The sequence below is a fragment of the Mytilus edulis genome, chromosome 3, assembly GCF_963676685.1.
Source record: "Mytilus edulis chromosome 3, xbMytEdul2.2, whole genome shotgun sequence".
In the NCBI taxonomy this organism is placed as follows: Eukaryota; Metazoa; Mollusca; class Bivalvia; order Mytilida; family Mytilidae; genus Mytilus; species Mytilus edulis.
The window spans coordinates 17,600,644-17,618,870 of record NC_092346.1 but is presented as its reverse complement, the minus strand read 5'-3'; the positions used below and the strand labels follow the sequence as shown (position 1 = coordinate 17,618,870).

The 18,227-nt window shown below is 33.3% G+C and overlaps 1 protein-coding gene across 1 annotated transcript in view; it reads right to left on the bottom strand.

Annotated features, from left to right (window-relative positions):
- Positions 1–5,664, bottom strand: part of LOC139515083 (uncharacterized) — a 43,390-nt gene extending 37,726 nt beyond the window's left edge. Inside the window, exon 1 of the mRNA XM_071304643.1 lies at positions 5,483–5,664. Coding sequence (XP_071160744.1) covers positions 5,483–5,664 — 182 coding nt within the window. The remainder of the gene's footprint in view (positions 1–5,482) is intronic.
- Positions 5,665–18,227: the final 12,563 nt, after the last annotated feature.

Here is an 18,227-nt window from a genome sequence, read left to right as displayed (position 1 = left end):
TACCATTATGTAAGGGACATAACCCCCATTGATGGTTTATAAAAAGCCATTATTAGGCAAAACTCTTAAACAAAAGGTCCTTGACCCATAGGGTCTTTTGCAATGACATTGTGAAGCAATGACCTTGACAAAGGTCACAAGGTCAAAGGTCAAGGTCATGTACATATGTGATTTGGGGCACGACTTGAAGAATTTTATGTGTGTTTGCCAACCAACCAACCAACCAACCAATCATGATCAATCAATAATGATCAATCAACAAATCATGATCATGATCAATCAACCAATCATGATCATGATTAATCAATCAATCAATCATGTTTCCGTCTCATGTGTTTAATATAGGGTTCAAGATCTCCTTTGTTTCTTTTTCGCTGTTTCAATTGACCCTTTCCAACGTGTTTAACCAACCAACCAACCAACCAATCAATCAATCAATCAATCAATCAATCAATCAATCAATCAATCAATCATGATCAATCAATCATGTTCCCGTCTCATGTGTTTAATATAGGGTCCAAGATCTTTGTTTCTTTTTCGCTGTTTCAATTGACCCTATCCAACGTGTTTAACCAACCAACCAACCAACCAGCTAATCAAGTAATCAATCAATCATGATCATGATCAATCAATCATGTATCCGTCTCATGTGTTTAATATACGGTCCAAGATCTTCTTTGTTTCTTTTTCGCTGTTTCAATTGACCCTATCCAATGTGTTTAACCAACCAACCAACCAACCAACCAACTAATCAATCAATCAATCAAGTAATCAATCAATCATTATCATGATCAATCAATCAGTCAAGTAATCAATCAATCATGATCATGATCAATCAATCATGTTTCATGAAAAATTGAAATTTAATATTGTTCTTGCGTCACTTCTGAAAAAAAAAATCCACATGTACTCTGAAACTACAAGTACAATCGACCTCAAAATTTGCAGTCAGCAGTGCATACATGTACTAAAAGTTCATAAAAAAACTTGGTGCGGATATCTCTCAAGACTTTTCCTAGAGAAAAAAAATGGCAATGCCCTAAAAATCGCTTGCTAGGTCCGTAAATCTCAGTGACATCCTACAATAAAATGTCCGCTCCTAGATTAAAATACTAATCTGTGTTACAAACTGGTGCTGAAAAATGTACATTTTAAGAAAATAATCATTAAATGCGTATTAAAGTTACACCGGAACAATTAAATCCAAAACATGCACTACTGGTGAACTGTGATCAAAATGTCAATTTCCAACAATGACAAAAGAAATTACATTGTGTACATTCCGTCTCTATACATGTTGTCTGTTCAACATCCCGACCTAAAGAGAAATAAAAATACTAAGTTTTCGTTATTATAAACCCAAGTCACGTGATGTCTTCCCCATCTGGCGCGCGCGCTGGACCTAAAATAAAATAAAAACTTTCCAAACTAAACATGAAACTTCTCCGGTAACAATAATATAGACCCCATACAGAAACAAACAAACAAACAAACAAACAAACAAACAAACAAACAAATAAACAAACAACCCCCCCCCCCCCCCCCCCAATTCAATTAATTTTTAAGGGGGAAAGACCCCCTACAATTGCTTTTTTAAAGCAATTGATTTATATTTTTTACTGATTTGCACTGGCACGGTTTTAGGTATGCTGATTTTGTTTTAGTAAAGGCCATCATAAAGTTGTGCTTTGACATGCAATGAATGTCACTCTATTTGAACTTAGGACTAAAAAGCTGTGCCTGCTTGACATTGAGGAGTTTAACATAGAAAGCAATTTGGCCATACATTAATGGTGTACTTCCTTAAATTTTCAATTTATTGAGATTAGATTCCTCATGATCAATATATCAGATTTAGACTGAAACATAGTTAATGAAAACAATTGAGGTTTGTTACTCGTGCTGTGTAGATGCAGTAGAATGTGTCCCAGTGCCTGTAGACTACTAGTGTATGCCCTTATATTTTTACAGTTTTGTCTGTAATAGCTTACTATGCGGTATGGGATTTGCTCATTGTTGAAGACCGTACGGTGACCAATAGTTGTTAATTTATGTTTCATTTGGTCTCTTGTGGAGAGTTGTTGTATTAGTTATCATACCACATCTTTTTTCTATATCAGATTTCACTTTTATATCAATTACATTCCTACACTAAATGTCAGTGGTAATTTAAAATAAAATACGCTTATTAACAATGAATTTTAAAACGTTAATATTAAAATTGCTTTTATGATTGATTAGATATAATCCCTCTGAATGCTGTACCCCTATTTTTGACATTTTCACCTTATATGTCTGTTTCTCTTGTTCACACATCGTTGTCAATATAATGCAATTTTATGCAACTGTACTACAAGTAACAGGCACAAATCAAGGTTTAATCCACCATTTTCTTCGTAAGAAAATGTATGTACCATATATATTAACAATTGTGATCGATTCTTTTGAGGTTTTTCAGCTTTTGATTTTGCGATTTGATTAGAGACTTTTCGTTTGGAAATATTCTTGGAGGTCGGTATTTTTGTGATTTTATTTTTCAAGAGTTAAAAATGATGATGCTATACATATACTGCAACTTCATGCATTTTTTAAAGACTAATTAAAAAAATTATAGCATCATAATTCCGGATTTTCTTACGATCACCATTTTGATGAGAAGGAATTTTCACCGGGAAGTAAAATGTCAAATATCAGGTGCACATATAAATGAGGTGACAAAGTGATTTGAACGAACCGCATTACCTTAATTATACATCATTGTTCAGAAGAAAGATTTTTAATTTTCACCCGGTTGTTGTCTCTAAAAATGTTGCATTATCTTTGATTGTTTTGTCACCATGGTCACGTCGATAACTGAGTTTTTAAAATTTTGTAATAATTCATTAGATCATTAAATTTTTTTTTGATATAACAATTAAATTGATGTATTGTATTGAAATACATATTTTTTATTGACATTATCATTGTCCTGTAAAAGTTAAGTTAGTCTATTATTTACGGGTTGCCATTTAAATCCTTACATAAAAAATATATTTAATCATACGAGAGAATATGATTTGAAGCGCTTTGTGGAATTTGGTTTTATATAAACACACATTCTCACCCAAACTTGTGTTAAGGATGTTTGCTCCTCCATTTTTTTATTTTTTGCCAGAATCCTCTGGTTTTATCCATGTATTGGCATTAAAACATTTTGCCCACTAACCCCTACTTTTCTTTTCATAATTTCATTACATAAAGTTTAAAAAGCAATATTTCAAAATTTTATAAAATTCTTGTTATTTTTTCATAGTTTTTGAAACAAATAAGGTGCCAATGTTAAATATATGAAAAATCTAGAGAGAATTATTTCCCGCCAAATTTTCAATGGCTTATATCTCGAAAATGAGCACACAGACCCTCCATTTTTTTCAACTTTTTGAGTTTCTTTATTAATATACTATCAATTCATAATAGTCTTTTAAAAAGATAGTTATTTTTTTAACAGAGTAGCGAACATCCTTAATTTGATAATGCGAGAAATTCTTACTTGAGGTAATGGCCATGGATATACTGGGGAATTTATATCGCGTGAATTTCTTACTTGAGGTAATTGCCTTGGATATACTGTGGAATTTATATTGCGAGAAATTCTTACTTAAGTTAATGCCTTGGATATACTGGGGAATTTATATCACGAGAAATTCTTACTTGAGGTAATGGCCTTGTGTATACTGGGGAATTTATATTGCGGGAAATTCTTACTTGAGGTAATGGCCTTGGATATACTGGGGAAGTTATATCGCCGGAAATTCCTTCTTTAGGTAATTGCCTTGGATATACTGAGGAGTTTATATCGCGAGAAATTCTTTCTTGAGGTAATGGCCTTGGATATACAGGGGAATTGATATCGCGAGAAATACTTTAAGCTTAATTTGAAAGCCACACTAGAGTTTTAAGGTTGCTATCTGTTTATCCCTACAAACACTTTAATCAGTGCAAAATTGTTGCATATCGTGTTTAGCGAGAGCGAGAAATGAAAATCTGAATTAGGCTAAAAGAATTGTGAACCGACTTGTTTTTGTTGCTTTACAATATCAAGTCATATTTCATAAATTGGTCATAAATTTCTATTTCCGTCCTTTATTACGATAAGCAGACGAGATAATTTAATATTGTGGAATTCATTACAAAAAGTTATCGGAACGATGACAAAATCATGGATTGATATTCTGTCACAAAATTACAAATGCCAAATCACCTAGTTATCGTCGGGAACAAGTACCCAATTTGGTAGAAGGTACATACAAGGCAAAGTCGTAATATCTTTAAAAATCAGTTCAAGAACTCGCTTACAGTTTGATATGAATTAGTATTGTAATTTTCAGTGTTATCAATAAATGTTGTATCAGTATTACAAACTTTATCTTGAATTTTATCCTATTTTTGTGAAATTTGTAGAAATTCAAATGTGACGTCACTTTGTGCGTTTATCGCATTGGCTAACTCGGCTGTGAATTTGTATGTTTTAGTTTATGTTGTTTTACGTTGTTTATTTATTTAATAATTTGATATTTATTACTCAATTTATTTCACTTGACTGGGCGGAGTTTAACCGTTTCGCTCATAATAAACCATTCCATCTATAGATATGTGTTTTAGGATAACATCATCAATGAAGTGTCCAATTATTTTTTTGTAAATTCCTTTGATGGCAGTGATAGGTGATTAGAAATCAGTAATAATTATAACGGCAATCATCCTAATCACACACATCTTTAAATAGACTGTCCTTATGCAAATTAAAACGTAAGCTCCGCCCGATCAGTTGAAATGACATTGGTAATACCAACCGTTAACTACATAGCAGCGTATTTCTTCGTTTTCTTTGCCGTACAAGAAACTTTCCTAGGAACCGTGAATTGCGAAATATCGTCCGCATATTTCCAAAAATGTTCACGTAAATTGATGACGTCATGTGTTAAAACAATTATTGGCCAATGAAATCGGTATATAGGATTTAATCTGCACGCCTATGGTTGACCCTTTAACCCGACGTCGTTCAGGTAAATAAGGGTCAACCTAGCCGTGCAGATTAAATCCTATATACCGACTTGCTTGGTCAATAACTATAACAAATACTACCACGACGTTTTCAAACCATAAAGGGACGGTTGGGATTTTATCATTAATTTTTGGGGTTATCTTGGGTCATTGACCTAATTGTTTATGAACCATGAATCGGTATTATTTATTTCTTAACGGTCAACCAACTCCTAGAAGTTGATATTGGCTATAATAAAGTATTATAATTTTACATTCAGGCAATGCTAAACAAGCCCTAATACTTAAAGAATTCGTATCGTTTGGAATTGTCATTGTTCTGAACAACGATGGCATAATTTGTTGGATATCAGTGTTGCTTGCAAGCATGTACTGTGCTTGATCTTTTCTTCCTGCCTTCGCGTGGAAAGTTAAAGGGGTGGTATGAATATTGATATACCCAAACGATTTGACATCGTGTAAAATTGAATGAAGATCAGATGAGATGGTAACCTCTATGCTGTTTTCATCAAATTGGCCTCCCCGTTTTAAATCTTCTATATATTTTGTTACTTCTGATGTAGCTTTCTCAATTTCTTTCAGGCCAACGTACATTTGTAGATCAGTTGCATATTGCGTCATCTTGGTAAACTCGCCTTGCAACTGGTTTATCTGAACGGCTCGCTGTTCCATTTGTTGAACGAGAATGACCATCTCTGATTTCAGCTTTGAATGTTTTGACTCCAAGTCATCAAGTATTTTGTGCTTTAGTTCATTTAAGAAATCATTGATCAACTTTCTCATATGTCAGATCTCATCGACGGCTTCTGTATTTTTAGTATTGTTTGCACTTATCATTTTTCAGCTATTTTAGTGCCTTATCTAAGTTTCTTTATAAATTCTTCAAATCTTTTTCGAAAAGCGGAACTGAGGCAGATGACTTTGCTTGGTTTAGAATAACTGAACTTGGTTTTATGTCTTGACATTTCTGATGTTTATCTGTGATGTACTGCACGCAGCAGAGACAAGCATGAAAAGGACAGTAGCGTTCAAACTTCTCCTGATGTTCTTTGCACTGACTACTTATTTCTTCAATAAATGTAGGTAATTGATGATAATCTTCAGCAGACATGGTTTTATGGTCCTTAGACAGTCTTGACTTTCTGTGAGGTTTTTCACACTTTCCACAAAAGAAAACCTCACATTATGTGCACCACGTGACTGCTGTTTTAGAGATTCTATCATCATCGCATATTGTACAAATTGGCTGTTACGTTGAGCCAATTTTGCTGTGATATATAGAGAAATCTTTGCTATTTCTTCATTAATTGGAATATTTCCGCCCTACAACATAGTGTTTTGAGCCGTAAATTAATTTGCCCTTTATTCTTATGATATTGATTATGAATAAAATTGAGAATGGAAATTGGGAATGTGTCAAAGATACAATAACCCGACCGAAGAGCAGACAACATATGGATGTTTTGTGTCGAGATGTGTAAATACATATCCATTGGGAATGGTAGAGCTAACTGCGATATAATTTTTACTGATTTGCACTGGCACGGTTTTAAGTATGCTGATTTTGTTTTAGTAAAAGGCATCATAAAGTTGTGCTTTGACATGCAATGAATGTCACTCTATTTGAACTTAGGACTAAAAAGCTGTGCCTGCTTGAAATTGAGGAGTTTAACATAGAAAGCAATTTGACCATACATTAATGGTGTACTTCCTTAAATTTTCAATTTATTGAGATTAGATTCCTCATGATCAATATATCAGATTTAGACTGAAACATAGTTAATGAAAACAATTGAGGTTTGTTACTCGTGCTGTGTAGATGCAGTAGAATGTGTCCCAGTGCCTGTAGACTACTAGTGTATGCCCTTATATTTTTACAGTTTTGTCTGTTATAGCTTACTATGCGGTATGGGCTTTGCTCATTGTTGAAGACCGTACGATGACCAATAGTTGTTAATTTATGTGTCATTTGGTCTCTTGTGGAGAGTTGTTGTATTAGTTATAATACCACATCTTTTTTTTATATCAGATTTCACTTTTATATCAATTACATTCCTACACTAAATGTCAGTGGTAATTTAAAATAAAATACGCTTATTAACAATGAATTTTAAAACGTTAATATTAAAATTGCTTTTATGATTGATTAGATATAATCTCTCTGAATATGCTGTACCCCTATTTTTGACATTTTCACCTTATATGTCTGTTTCTCTTGTTCACACATCGTTGTCAATATAATGCAATTTTATGCAACTGTACTACAAGTGACAGGCACAAATCAAGGTTTAATCCACCATTTTCTTCGTAAGAAAATGTATGTACCATATATATTAACAATTGTGATCGATTCTTTTGAGGTTTTTCAGCTTTTGATTTTGCCATTTGATTAGAGACTTTTCGTTTGGAAATTTCCTTGGAGGTCGGTATTTTTGTGATTTTATTTTTCAAGAGTTAAAAATGATGATGCTATACATATACTGCAACTTCGTGCATTTTTTAAAGACTAATTAAAAAAGTTATAGCATCATAATCCCGGATTTTCTTACGATCACCATTTTGATGAGAAGGAATTTTCACCGGGAAGTAAAATGTCAAAATATCAGGTGCACATATAAATGAGGTGACAAAGTGATTTGAACGAACCGTATTACCTTAATTATACATCATTGTTCAGAAGAAAGATCTTTAATTTTCACCCGGTTGTAGTCTCTAAAAATGTTGCATTATCTTTGATTGTTTTGTCACCATGGTCACGTCGATAACTGAGTTTTTAAAATTTTGTAATAATTCATTCGATCATTAAAATTTGTTTTGATATAACAACTAAATTGATGTATTGTATTGAAATACATATTTTCTATTGACATTATCATTGTCCTGTAAAAGTTAAGTTAGTCTATTATTTACGGGTTGCCATTTAAATCCTTACATAAAAAATATATTTAATCATACGAGAGAATATGATTTGAAGCGCTTCGTGGAATTTGGTTTTATATAAACACACATTCTCACCCAAACTTGTGTTAATTTTATAAACTTTGCATTGTGTCTATCTGCTTGGCTCACTTTCAATTTGTTCCACGAGAGTAGTCATATTTGACTTCAGCTTGGCTACTAACGTCTTGCACGATTGAAGGTAACTCTTCATAATCTTGAAAAACTTAAACACGAGGATCTTATAAAGAAGCGTCTGTATGTTTTTTTTTTTTTGGTGTTGAATTATTGTTTCATTAATGTGATACCCTCATCCTATTTTTGTTTGAAAGATACTTATTGCTGTCTTGATTGTTTGTAGTTTAAAGAAAATAATAGTTTGGTAAATGTCAATGAAAATATCATGCATTTGACTCTCCGAAAATTGATGAATAGTTATCTTAAAAAAAATTATCTCAAACAATGATCAATGAAAATTCGTTTTTGTTTTATAGAATTGCGAAATGATTTTCTATGCAATTAAACACATAATTAATTGTATATTCATTTGGTTGCAACCCAATCTTTTCGGGAATTTATGCAGAACTTATTGTAAATTAATTGAAGATTTACTTGGTTAATTTTATAAATCATAAATAGTTTGTTCATATAGTAATTAAAGTCACCAATGTCTATTAGTGATTGTTTTGTCTCCATTCAACTTACCGCTTTTCGGCCCCTAAGGCGTAGATTACATTAGCTGTATTCAGTACAATTTGTATGAAATTTTGGTTTACGTTCTCTAATTTTTGAATTTTGTCTTTCAACATTTTTTATTCTAGCTAAAATGATGAGTATTATATATGATGTATGATGTTGTACCGAATTCTAAGCCTGGTGCATATAAAGAGATTTCATCGTCACTGAGTGAATGCGATGCCATATGCTGAGGCCGTTTCATCGTCGACGAGGGTACCACCAACCTAGTATTCAGCACTTTTGTGTCTACATGATCATGATCTTCGTCTACTGACTGGGAAGATTTTCATAAACGCTGGAAATATAGGTTGACTCTTTTTTGATGCGCTTTTATAATTTGTGTATTCCGAGAATGCATTTTGTACATTCAATTAAAAATTCGATTAGGCAAAACGTGATGCCTCGAAAGAAGATGTAGCCGCGGTTGCATAATTAAAGGTGTTCTCATGAGAAGTTAGAGATATTGGATTCTTTATTGGGAAAGTAAAGGTTGCTCCGAAGCACGACATATTATACCCCGTCTTGAATTATGTGTCGCTGTTCATACAATTGGCACAACAGAGATAATTTCAGAACAACTATACATAGATAATGAAATCTCCCAATTCTATACAGATAGCCAAATAGTACTCGGCTATATCTCAAATGACGATAACATATTTTTTGGTGCAATTTGCTAACCGTAAAGGTCGAATCGAAGTATTTAGTACACCGAAACAATGGAGTCATAGGTCGACAAAACAAAAATTCAGCTGAACTCGCCAACGTCCATATTAAGGTAGTTATTTACCGTCAAGTGCATGAATTAGAGGACCGAGTTGCTTAACAACAAACATAATGATGATCAGGAACGTTTTCTGTTCGTCGACCCCGAAATTGATAAAGAAGTAAGGATAGTTCGTTGATATCGCTAAACCCAATATTAGATGACTATGGTACGTTCCACATTAGAGGTCGTATAAGATATATGAACAACTGTAGCCGTCGTAGGGTCGTAACAGGTGAAACACCACTAATTCGGGCCCGGCCAGAAAGCACATACCAGAAAGTAGTACATATTTAACACAAAATAGTTCCTGCGCATGAGTGTAACTTTCAAAATATGTAGAATATTTAGGTATTTTTGGTATCAAATGAAAGCTGAAGGACTGGTGATCAATGTTGAACACTTTTGGACTTTTAATTTTGAATATTAAAAAGATTGCACCAGATTTTAAAAAGAGGGTACATTTTGTCTGTTTGTCAGATCTGAAGTACCTGTTTTGGTACATCCGAAGTTCTGGTTTTTTCTTAGATGCCATTACAGGTATGCTGATTTTTTCAGTACAAGACACCATAAAATGTTGCTTTGAAATGCAATGATTGCCACTTTGTTTGAACTTTTAACAAAAGAGGTGTGCCTGATTGAAACGGAGGAATTTAACATAGAAAGCAATGGGACCATTAATTAGTGGTTTACTTCAAACAAAGCGAACATGCATACATCCGTATATTGTTAAAAAAAACCATCATGTTTTAGATGTTATAAATTCCATCGGGTTTTATGTGTAACTTTAATTTGTTTCTTTCGAATCGATATGAAAGATTTGAACATCGGTAAACCACTGTCGCCTTAATTTCTCTTTTTTGTGAGTGTAAAATAAAAACAAATATATATTTCCAACATCACACTTTTTGATTCAAACACACACATGCATGCTTTACGAACTTGCATTACAATGTTCAATTCCATTATTAAAAACATGTTTATGCACAAGTTTACAGTTCGGAAGCTTCAACAAAAGTTATGTCACTTTTTCCACTGGTTGAATTTCTCTCAAAAACCATTAAATGGTGGGGTGTAAGGAATGTTGCTGAAAGAAGACAACGTCATGTGACTCTTAGGTGGAATATTGTTGTATTCCTTGTCCATCTGTCCATTACAGTTTAGTGCTCTGATGACATACATACCATCATTGCTTGTGTTCATGTGACTTTTAGGTGGAATGTTGTTGTATTCATTGTTCATCTGTCCATTACAGTTAAATGCTCTGATGACACCAATACCATCGTTGCTTGGGTTCACGTGACTTTTAGGTGGAATGTTGTTGTATTCCTTGACGATCTGTCCATTACAGTTTAGTGCTCTGATGACATCAATACCATCATTGCTTGAGAAGTGGTGTTCAGTGTCAGTCAGATCTGACTAAATAATAGAAAATATAAAGCATAACACAGTTGAAATTAAAAAGGTACAATCAAAACTTAATCATTTTGAAACTTCAAAAGGTATCGCAACAAAAGATTGATGTTAGATGTTTAAGTATAGCAGATAACACAAGACATAGGAGGGTTCAATCATTACAGACGATGTACAACAATGTTAAAAGTTCTGTAAATGTATTCAGTGAATGTATTTAAACGAGATGCGGGATTAACTAGCACTAATTCGACAGGTTAAGACAACGTCGTTAATCTAATTTAATTAAGTAACATATTGTCATGATAATTATTGTCATTTAATATGTTACTAAATTAAACAGATTATTGATTTATCAACTATGTATGGAATTAATCAAACAACCAAGGACCTGTAATTTCCATCTTATTAATACCGGCATTTTTAAATAATACCGGCATTTTTAAATAAGTTTTTAAAATCTCTTTGACAAATAACCTATGCATATATATTAGGTCCTTTAACATATCAAAGAGTCATTTGTAACTTATTTTGAATTTTGGTGGTAAGTTGTCTCATTCGCAATCATATCACATCTCCTTATTTTTATTTGTGTCTGTCTGAAACACTGTATTTGATAATTTACATGGTAGCTCATAAGGTATTTTGACACCGAACTGACAAGTCCTTCATTTCACGTGCTTGATCAAGACCCTTGGATTTATATATTTGAAAGTCTTAGTTTTGATCCGTAACTCCTTGCAAGTTTTGAAGATACAGAATGATGAGTGATTATATCTAATATGACTTGCTACCATTCCGAGACACCTGCTATGACCTCTGACTTTGGTTTGGGTTGTAGAGCTCTGCAGACGGCTCAGTTGCAAATGTTTCTATTAAGTCGTTTTTCTTTTTGTGTCGTTAATGTGAGGTTCAAAATGTATATATACGTGTAAGTATGTCTGTATCTTATAAAGAAAAAGAATATGTACATGTCTAATTCTACTCGCTGTGTTTATGAACCGTCTCAGTGCTGTGAATGATGTTATAAGCGTAATTGATGCAGCCATTCCACTGATTATAACACCTATATATGTGTAAGATGAGCCTGAATGAAAAAATAAAATAAAACCCTTATTGAGTTCTTTCAAATTTTGATTCAATACGACGGTGGCTGATAAATCGATTGATATAATCACCTTAAGGGAATCCAATAAATAAGCATCTGTAACATTGTAGCAATGTGGTCAGTGAAATATATTTACTATAGTACTAGTATATGGTTTGTTTTTGTGTATCGATGATAAATATCTTATGCATAAGATACCTGAATGAAATACGTAAATAATTATCAAAAGTACCAGGCTTATAATTTGATACAACAGACGCGTGTTCCGTCTACACAAGACTCACCAGTGACAATCAGATAAAAAAGTTCGAAAGCAAAACAAGTACAAAGTTGAGGAGCATTGACTAGCCAAAATTCCCCAAAATGTTGTGCGTAATACGGCTAAAGTGATCTATTCTTGGGATAAGAAAATCCTTAGTATTTCGGATCATTTACAATTTTGTAAACACCAAATTTATAAAAAAATGACCATGCATATATTTGAAGTGACCGAAGTGCCGACTACTGAGTAAGTGATACCCTCGGGGGCGATACGTCCACCACCAATTTCATCAATCCCATTTTTTGTTTGTTTTACATAATAAAGTGTCCATCCATATGACCTCTTGATACAGTATGTTAAGTGTAATGTTTCGCTGAATTTCTTGTTTGTTTCATTTAATTCATTGAGTTTGATTAACATGAAGTGTCTTACATATCATGCATGTTAAGGACGACTATATGGTTATACTTATATTTTCTTTAAAAAAAAAAATCCAGCGAATGTATATTTTTTTTATCAGTTTTACAAAGCAACTTTATCTATGGAAATTAGGCAAGTTAAATGTATTGTGTTTATATTTTTTATAGATCAGTGCATCATTAATGGGTTGTTCAACTGGTGCAATTCAACTAGTAAAGAAAATGCTATAACATATATAATGATACCAGGTATTCACTGTGTGAATCTTTCATACAATCAATAATGTTTTGTCAAGTTTCTATATTTGCCAGTTATAGTTCAAAGTGATAAATAGTCTCCTAACAATGTGACTTCTATATATATTTCAGTTGTTACTTTGCTGATATCTTAATGATTTTCCATCTTCCATCACTAGTATATATATTTACGAATTTAAATATTACTAATGTGACTTGCCTTTGGTCTTCGTCTTATGCTGGACTGTGTCAATGGTTGATTCCATAGACCGGGTTGCTATAGTCGTTAAATCCATAGAGGAGGATTCCGTAGACCGGGTTGCTATAGTCATTAAATCCGTAGAGGAGGATTCCGTAGACCGGGTTGCTATAGTCGTTAAATCCGTAGAGGAGGATTCCGTAGACCGGGTTGCTATAGTCGTTAAATCCGTAGAGGATGATTTCATTGTAATAGATTTTTGGCAGTTACACGATGATTCATTTGGCATTATCGTCACTGCTAAACGTAATCCGTCGTCTATAAAAAAAAATATACGAATATCATTGGAATTATTTTAATTTTCAAAATTTACTTTTTCAATTTGTTATGATTTGTAATGTTATGAACAGTATTTGTTTGTGTCTTTTTGTTTTGTTTTTGGAGTTTTATTACTTTAAAATAGATGTTACGTCAAATGATACCGATTTGGCGATCACCGCGTTAAAAGGCTACCTTCGATGATGATCTTTATATTAACAGCTTTCCATTTGTGAACTGTTTCTTTAATCGATGATGAGAATGTATCCCTAATCAAGAGAAGATTAGTTCATATATTTATTCATAATGCATTGATTTCAAATATTGCATTCCATACTGACGAAAGAGAATATAATTTATTACTGCATTAATGATGGACGACAAACATTCAAGTACAGCACTTCATCTATGGTTGGACAGAAGTTAATGCAAAAATTGCAATATGTATTGACGGCAAGGAATACAAATGCAATACTTTTGCCTTGAAAGAGTTCCAAAAATTGCTGACGTAGAAGATCTAAGAAATAAAAAAATACTCAGTGGATGAAATTTATACTTAGTGATATGACTATGGGAATGACTTTAAACACTTGGTTTGCAAACTTGCAAAGTGAATGTCGATTGTTCATATGGTGCATAAGTGGTTCTCGATTCTTGTCTTTTATATAGATATTACTGTTGGTTTCCCTGTTTGAATTATTTTACACAAATCATTGCAGGGGCCCTTTATAACTTGCTGTTTGCTGTGAGCCAAAACTCCGTGTTTCTCTAAATGTAAAACTCAAACGCCTTTCCAATTTCATTTCTCTCCTTTCAGTCAGCGCATTCAATACTTTTCACATATTTTCAATATAATTCAACGGTAATGTTTTCATTCCGGTTGTATCTTCGAATGTGTAACTCGACAATCTATCATTTGACAATGATCTCTGTTTACTCACTGGTGAGTTGATATGTTGCCTAGCAGAAGTTTTTGTTTTTTATAAATGGAATACTCCAAAATCAAGTTAAGCTGTAAGGAGATTATAAAATCAGAATGATATTAGGACAAAATTTAATTATAAAACGATGAGAGAAAAGTGACGAAGGTGAATTTATTCATATTTTTATTTGTAGAAGGGCGATGTCATTGCCATTTGCGGAATCATGCATGATGCATGGTAAAGTACTGTACATTATGAATGTACAAAAGACTGATATACTGATTATCCATTACATAATGATAAAAACAAAACAGTCTTAGAAATAAGAGATCAAAACAAACCAGTTAACATGATTAGTCAGAGAATAAATGTGTGCAAAGGGGACAACTAACCTGAGCAATAAACCACGGTGTTAGGGAGAGATACTCCGTTACGGCATGAGAATTCGTAAAACCAAAGGTCTGTTACCCTTTTCGTTATCCATTCATATGTTGAAACAGACAAACAGTCACAGTCAAAACATTTACTGCAAAATCTAAAGAAACAAGAAGCATAACATGTCAATATGTATTGCTGCAGTATGATTGTACACGTAAGCTAGGTAGTTGAAGATATTAGCAAGCAAAATCGAGGGAATTGTGAAAATGATGATACAAGCATGAAAATTAGCACAAAGCTTCATTATTATATACTTGCAAAATGCTGGCAATTAAAAAAAATCATATTTTCAAGATGGCCACGGCGGAGTCGCCCGGAAAAAAAACAATCGACCTTCGATAGGAAAACGGACAATCCTAGTCAATTAACATTTTAGTCGAGTGCACCCGCACGATCGGGGTTCGAACTCAAAACCTCAGTGATGACTGGCTAGTGATTACAGTAGTAACTACTTAGACCACTCGGTCACCGAGGCCCCTCACATTTAACTGACTTGTTAACAAATTCAAGGTGGTATATTGCGTGATAGTGGATGAACATGTGCCCTCACTGAAGCCGATATTGAGACCTAGAACGGCAGATTCTTTTAATGTATTTTCAAATGTACCTAATACTAAACACGCGCATCAGATAACTGCATGTGTTTTGCTTGAATTGTTAATGTCGGCTTATGAAAGCTAAACGCAGAAAATATAATTGTGTCATGACTCTGTGACGTTCAATGATTTGATAGACTAATAGACTGGTGAAAGGAAATATAGTCATCTCGATCACAGTTTTATTCCTGGAGTTGAATTATAAAGTAAGAACTTCTTGTGCTTTTTGTAGTATGCTCATTTCATGAGTCAGGTTACTTTACAGTCCATATAAAGCATGAAACCGGTTTTTTTTAGGTCTTGATCGTGTAAATTATGCTCGATCGTTACCGATCCATCTCCAAGATATGTTCTCCCATCCCAAACACCACCCTTAGGTGGCAATGGAATTTGAAAATGATATTTTCACTGTACTTTAGACCAGCAAATATTTTTCTTATAGCACAATTGATCAGGAACAAAAATAGAATAATGCAATTGTGAAAGGTGATTTTGGTGCCAGAGGTTTAACCAAAGATCCCTTTTAGACAAATGGATGGTAGATGGACCAGGAGTCAGTAGATTAGAAGATGAATTTAAATGATCTAGTGGTTTGGGTTATTCTACAACAGATGAACGACATAAAGAAAACTCTATGAAAGCACAAACTGTTTTCTTCAAAAAGCTTTCAAAGTGATGAACGAGTTTGGAAATCCATTTCTAGAAGAGTCATCTGATTTGTAAAAAACTCTATTAAGGAAATTGTGGATTCGGAAGCAGGTAAGATATGTAAAATAAATCCAAGATATTGGTCCAAACTATACGAAGATATTTTGAAGCAAATGCAGAACGAATGCGAACCTTATTTTTATAACCAGATGTCCGCAAAATGAAACTGGAAACGTCCTTGTCAAAAAGAAAGCTAGAGAACCTTAAAAGTGATTGCGATATCTTTTTCTAGTCATAGTAGACAGTTTGACTTGGAATATATCGTTATCCATAAAAACCAAACTGCTCCTCCGTCTTTGTTTCAAGATGTCACTTTAAACAGTGGTATTGAATCGCTGCAAATGGCTATTCTTGAAACATTCTGCGATTTGCTGATCCAAATTCTGACGCATTTGTCGTTGGTGGGACAGCAATGGTTAATTCCAGGCCACCAAGTTGGCCAAAAATATTTAATAATTATGTAAATGATGTCATACTGCCTTACATAAAATCTTGCATCGATAAGTATCCAATAGTAGAGTTTACTAAATAAATAATTTAAAGATTGTGACAAGACAAAGGCAATATTATTGTGCTAGACGGAAAGGTGTTGGTTCTGGTAGATCATAAAGGGTTTGGAGTAGTATTCTCTGTAAAGATGACAACGAAACTAAATTTTTCAAGTTCCTTGTCGACAGAATTGCTTCTTTAGAGACTAAAACAATGTGTATGTTACTCATGGTGAAAATATTCTTTGCAATTTCAATAAATATACTTCCCAGCTATCTTCTTGTAAGATAATTATAAGATGAGTAACCTGTCTTTTTAACCAAACTAAGCATTTAAAATAAATTCAACGTTTTTGTCGCTATTTTGGAACCGGAAGTCATCCTTTTTCTTCATTAATGTGCTGTTTTGTCGTACTTTAGAAACTGTACGTTTTATTAAAACTTACATTGGATTATACCCGTAACACAGCTTTCAAGGATTTACGAAATTTAGCAAATTGGATATGACGCCATTTGCAAAATGAGCACTGGCCATGTTGAAAAAATGGACGTTTTTTATGGCCAGCAGCTGATTTGTTTTTAATTATTATTTTAGTCAACCTTTATACCAAATTTCATGCTTGTATCACGATTTGAACAATTATTTTCATAATATCTCCCACAAAGGCTGATAAGGATCGGACAATTGAAAATCCATCAACTTTAAAATCATGCAAAAAGTGGTTAATGATAGATTCTAATGTGACGTGCTTCTTTCGCTTTGTAAACAACACCGTGATAAAAATTCTCGATATATATATACTTAGAGCATACTCCAAGATGTACACAAATGGCTGTTTAAATATGCCTCCCACGTAAATCCACATGTATCGTAACCTATGTGTAAACCGTTGTGGATTTCGATGTGTTAACAATAACAATTGAATAAAACCCTACAGAACATTTATTCTGATTCTGATGCCTAACAAAAAGAATTTACACATTAGAGAACGGAAAAATGGACAAAAACAAAATAAATTAAAATTCCGCGAAATTCCAGTAATGATTTTTGCGCATTAACGTCATTTCAAAACATGACGTCATACGAATGAAAACGTCAAAGCTGAAGGTTTTTCTATTGCGTTTACCTTCTATTCTCGGATACAATTGCATTAAAATAAAGTATTGAGGTAGGTGTTGCTTGTTTTCTGTTCTATTGCATTATTCGCACATTTACTGATTTCAGCAAGTCAACATGGCGGCTCCTTGGTTACAACATGTTAACAGTGAATTTGACGGTAGCTTACGATAAAAAATGTAAATTTAAAATTGCAAATGTTGGGTTTACTGAGAAGTAAAAAAAGTAATCACATTTTTTTTCTAGCGGTTAGTTAAGAAATCATTCATGCAGGTTTATTAGATTTGTTTTACATTTATCGAACAATGGGTAAAATAGAACAGCCACACACACGTTGTACCCATCATCGCTTCAGTTTTTTAATGATCGTATTTGTCCTATTAGAATCGAAATAATTCATGGAAGCCATAGATTTGTTGTAAATTTACACATGGCCTGGGCCGTGTTATTCGTTAATTTTATCCCTCGCTAATGCTCAGGATAAAATTCGAATGGTTTAATTGACTTTTGAAAAACT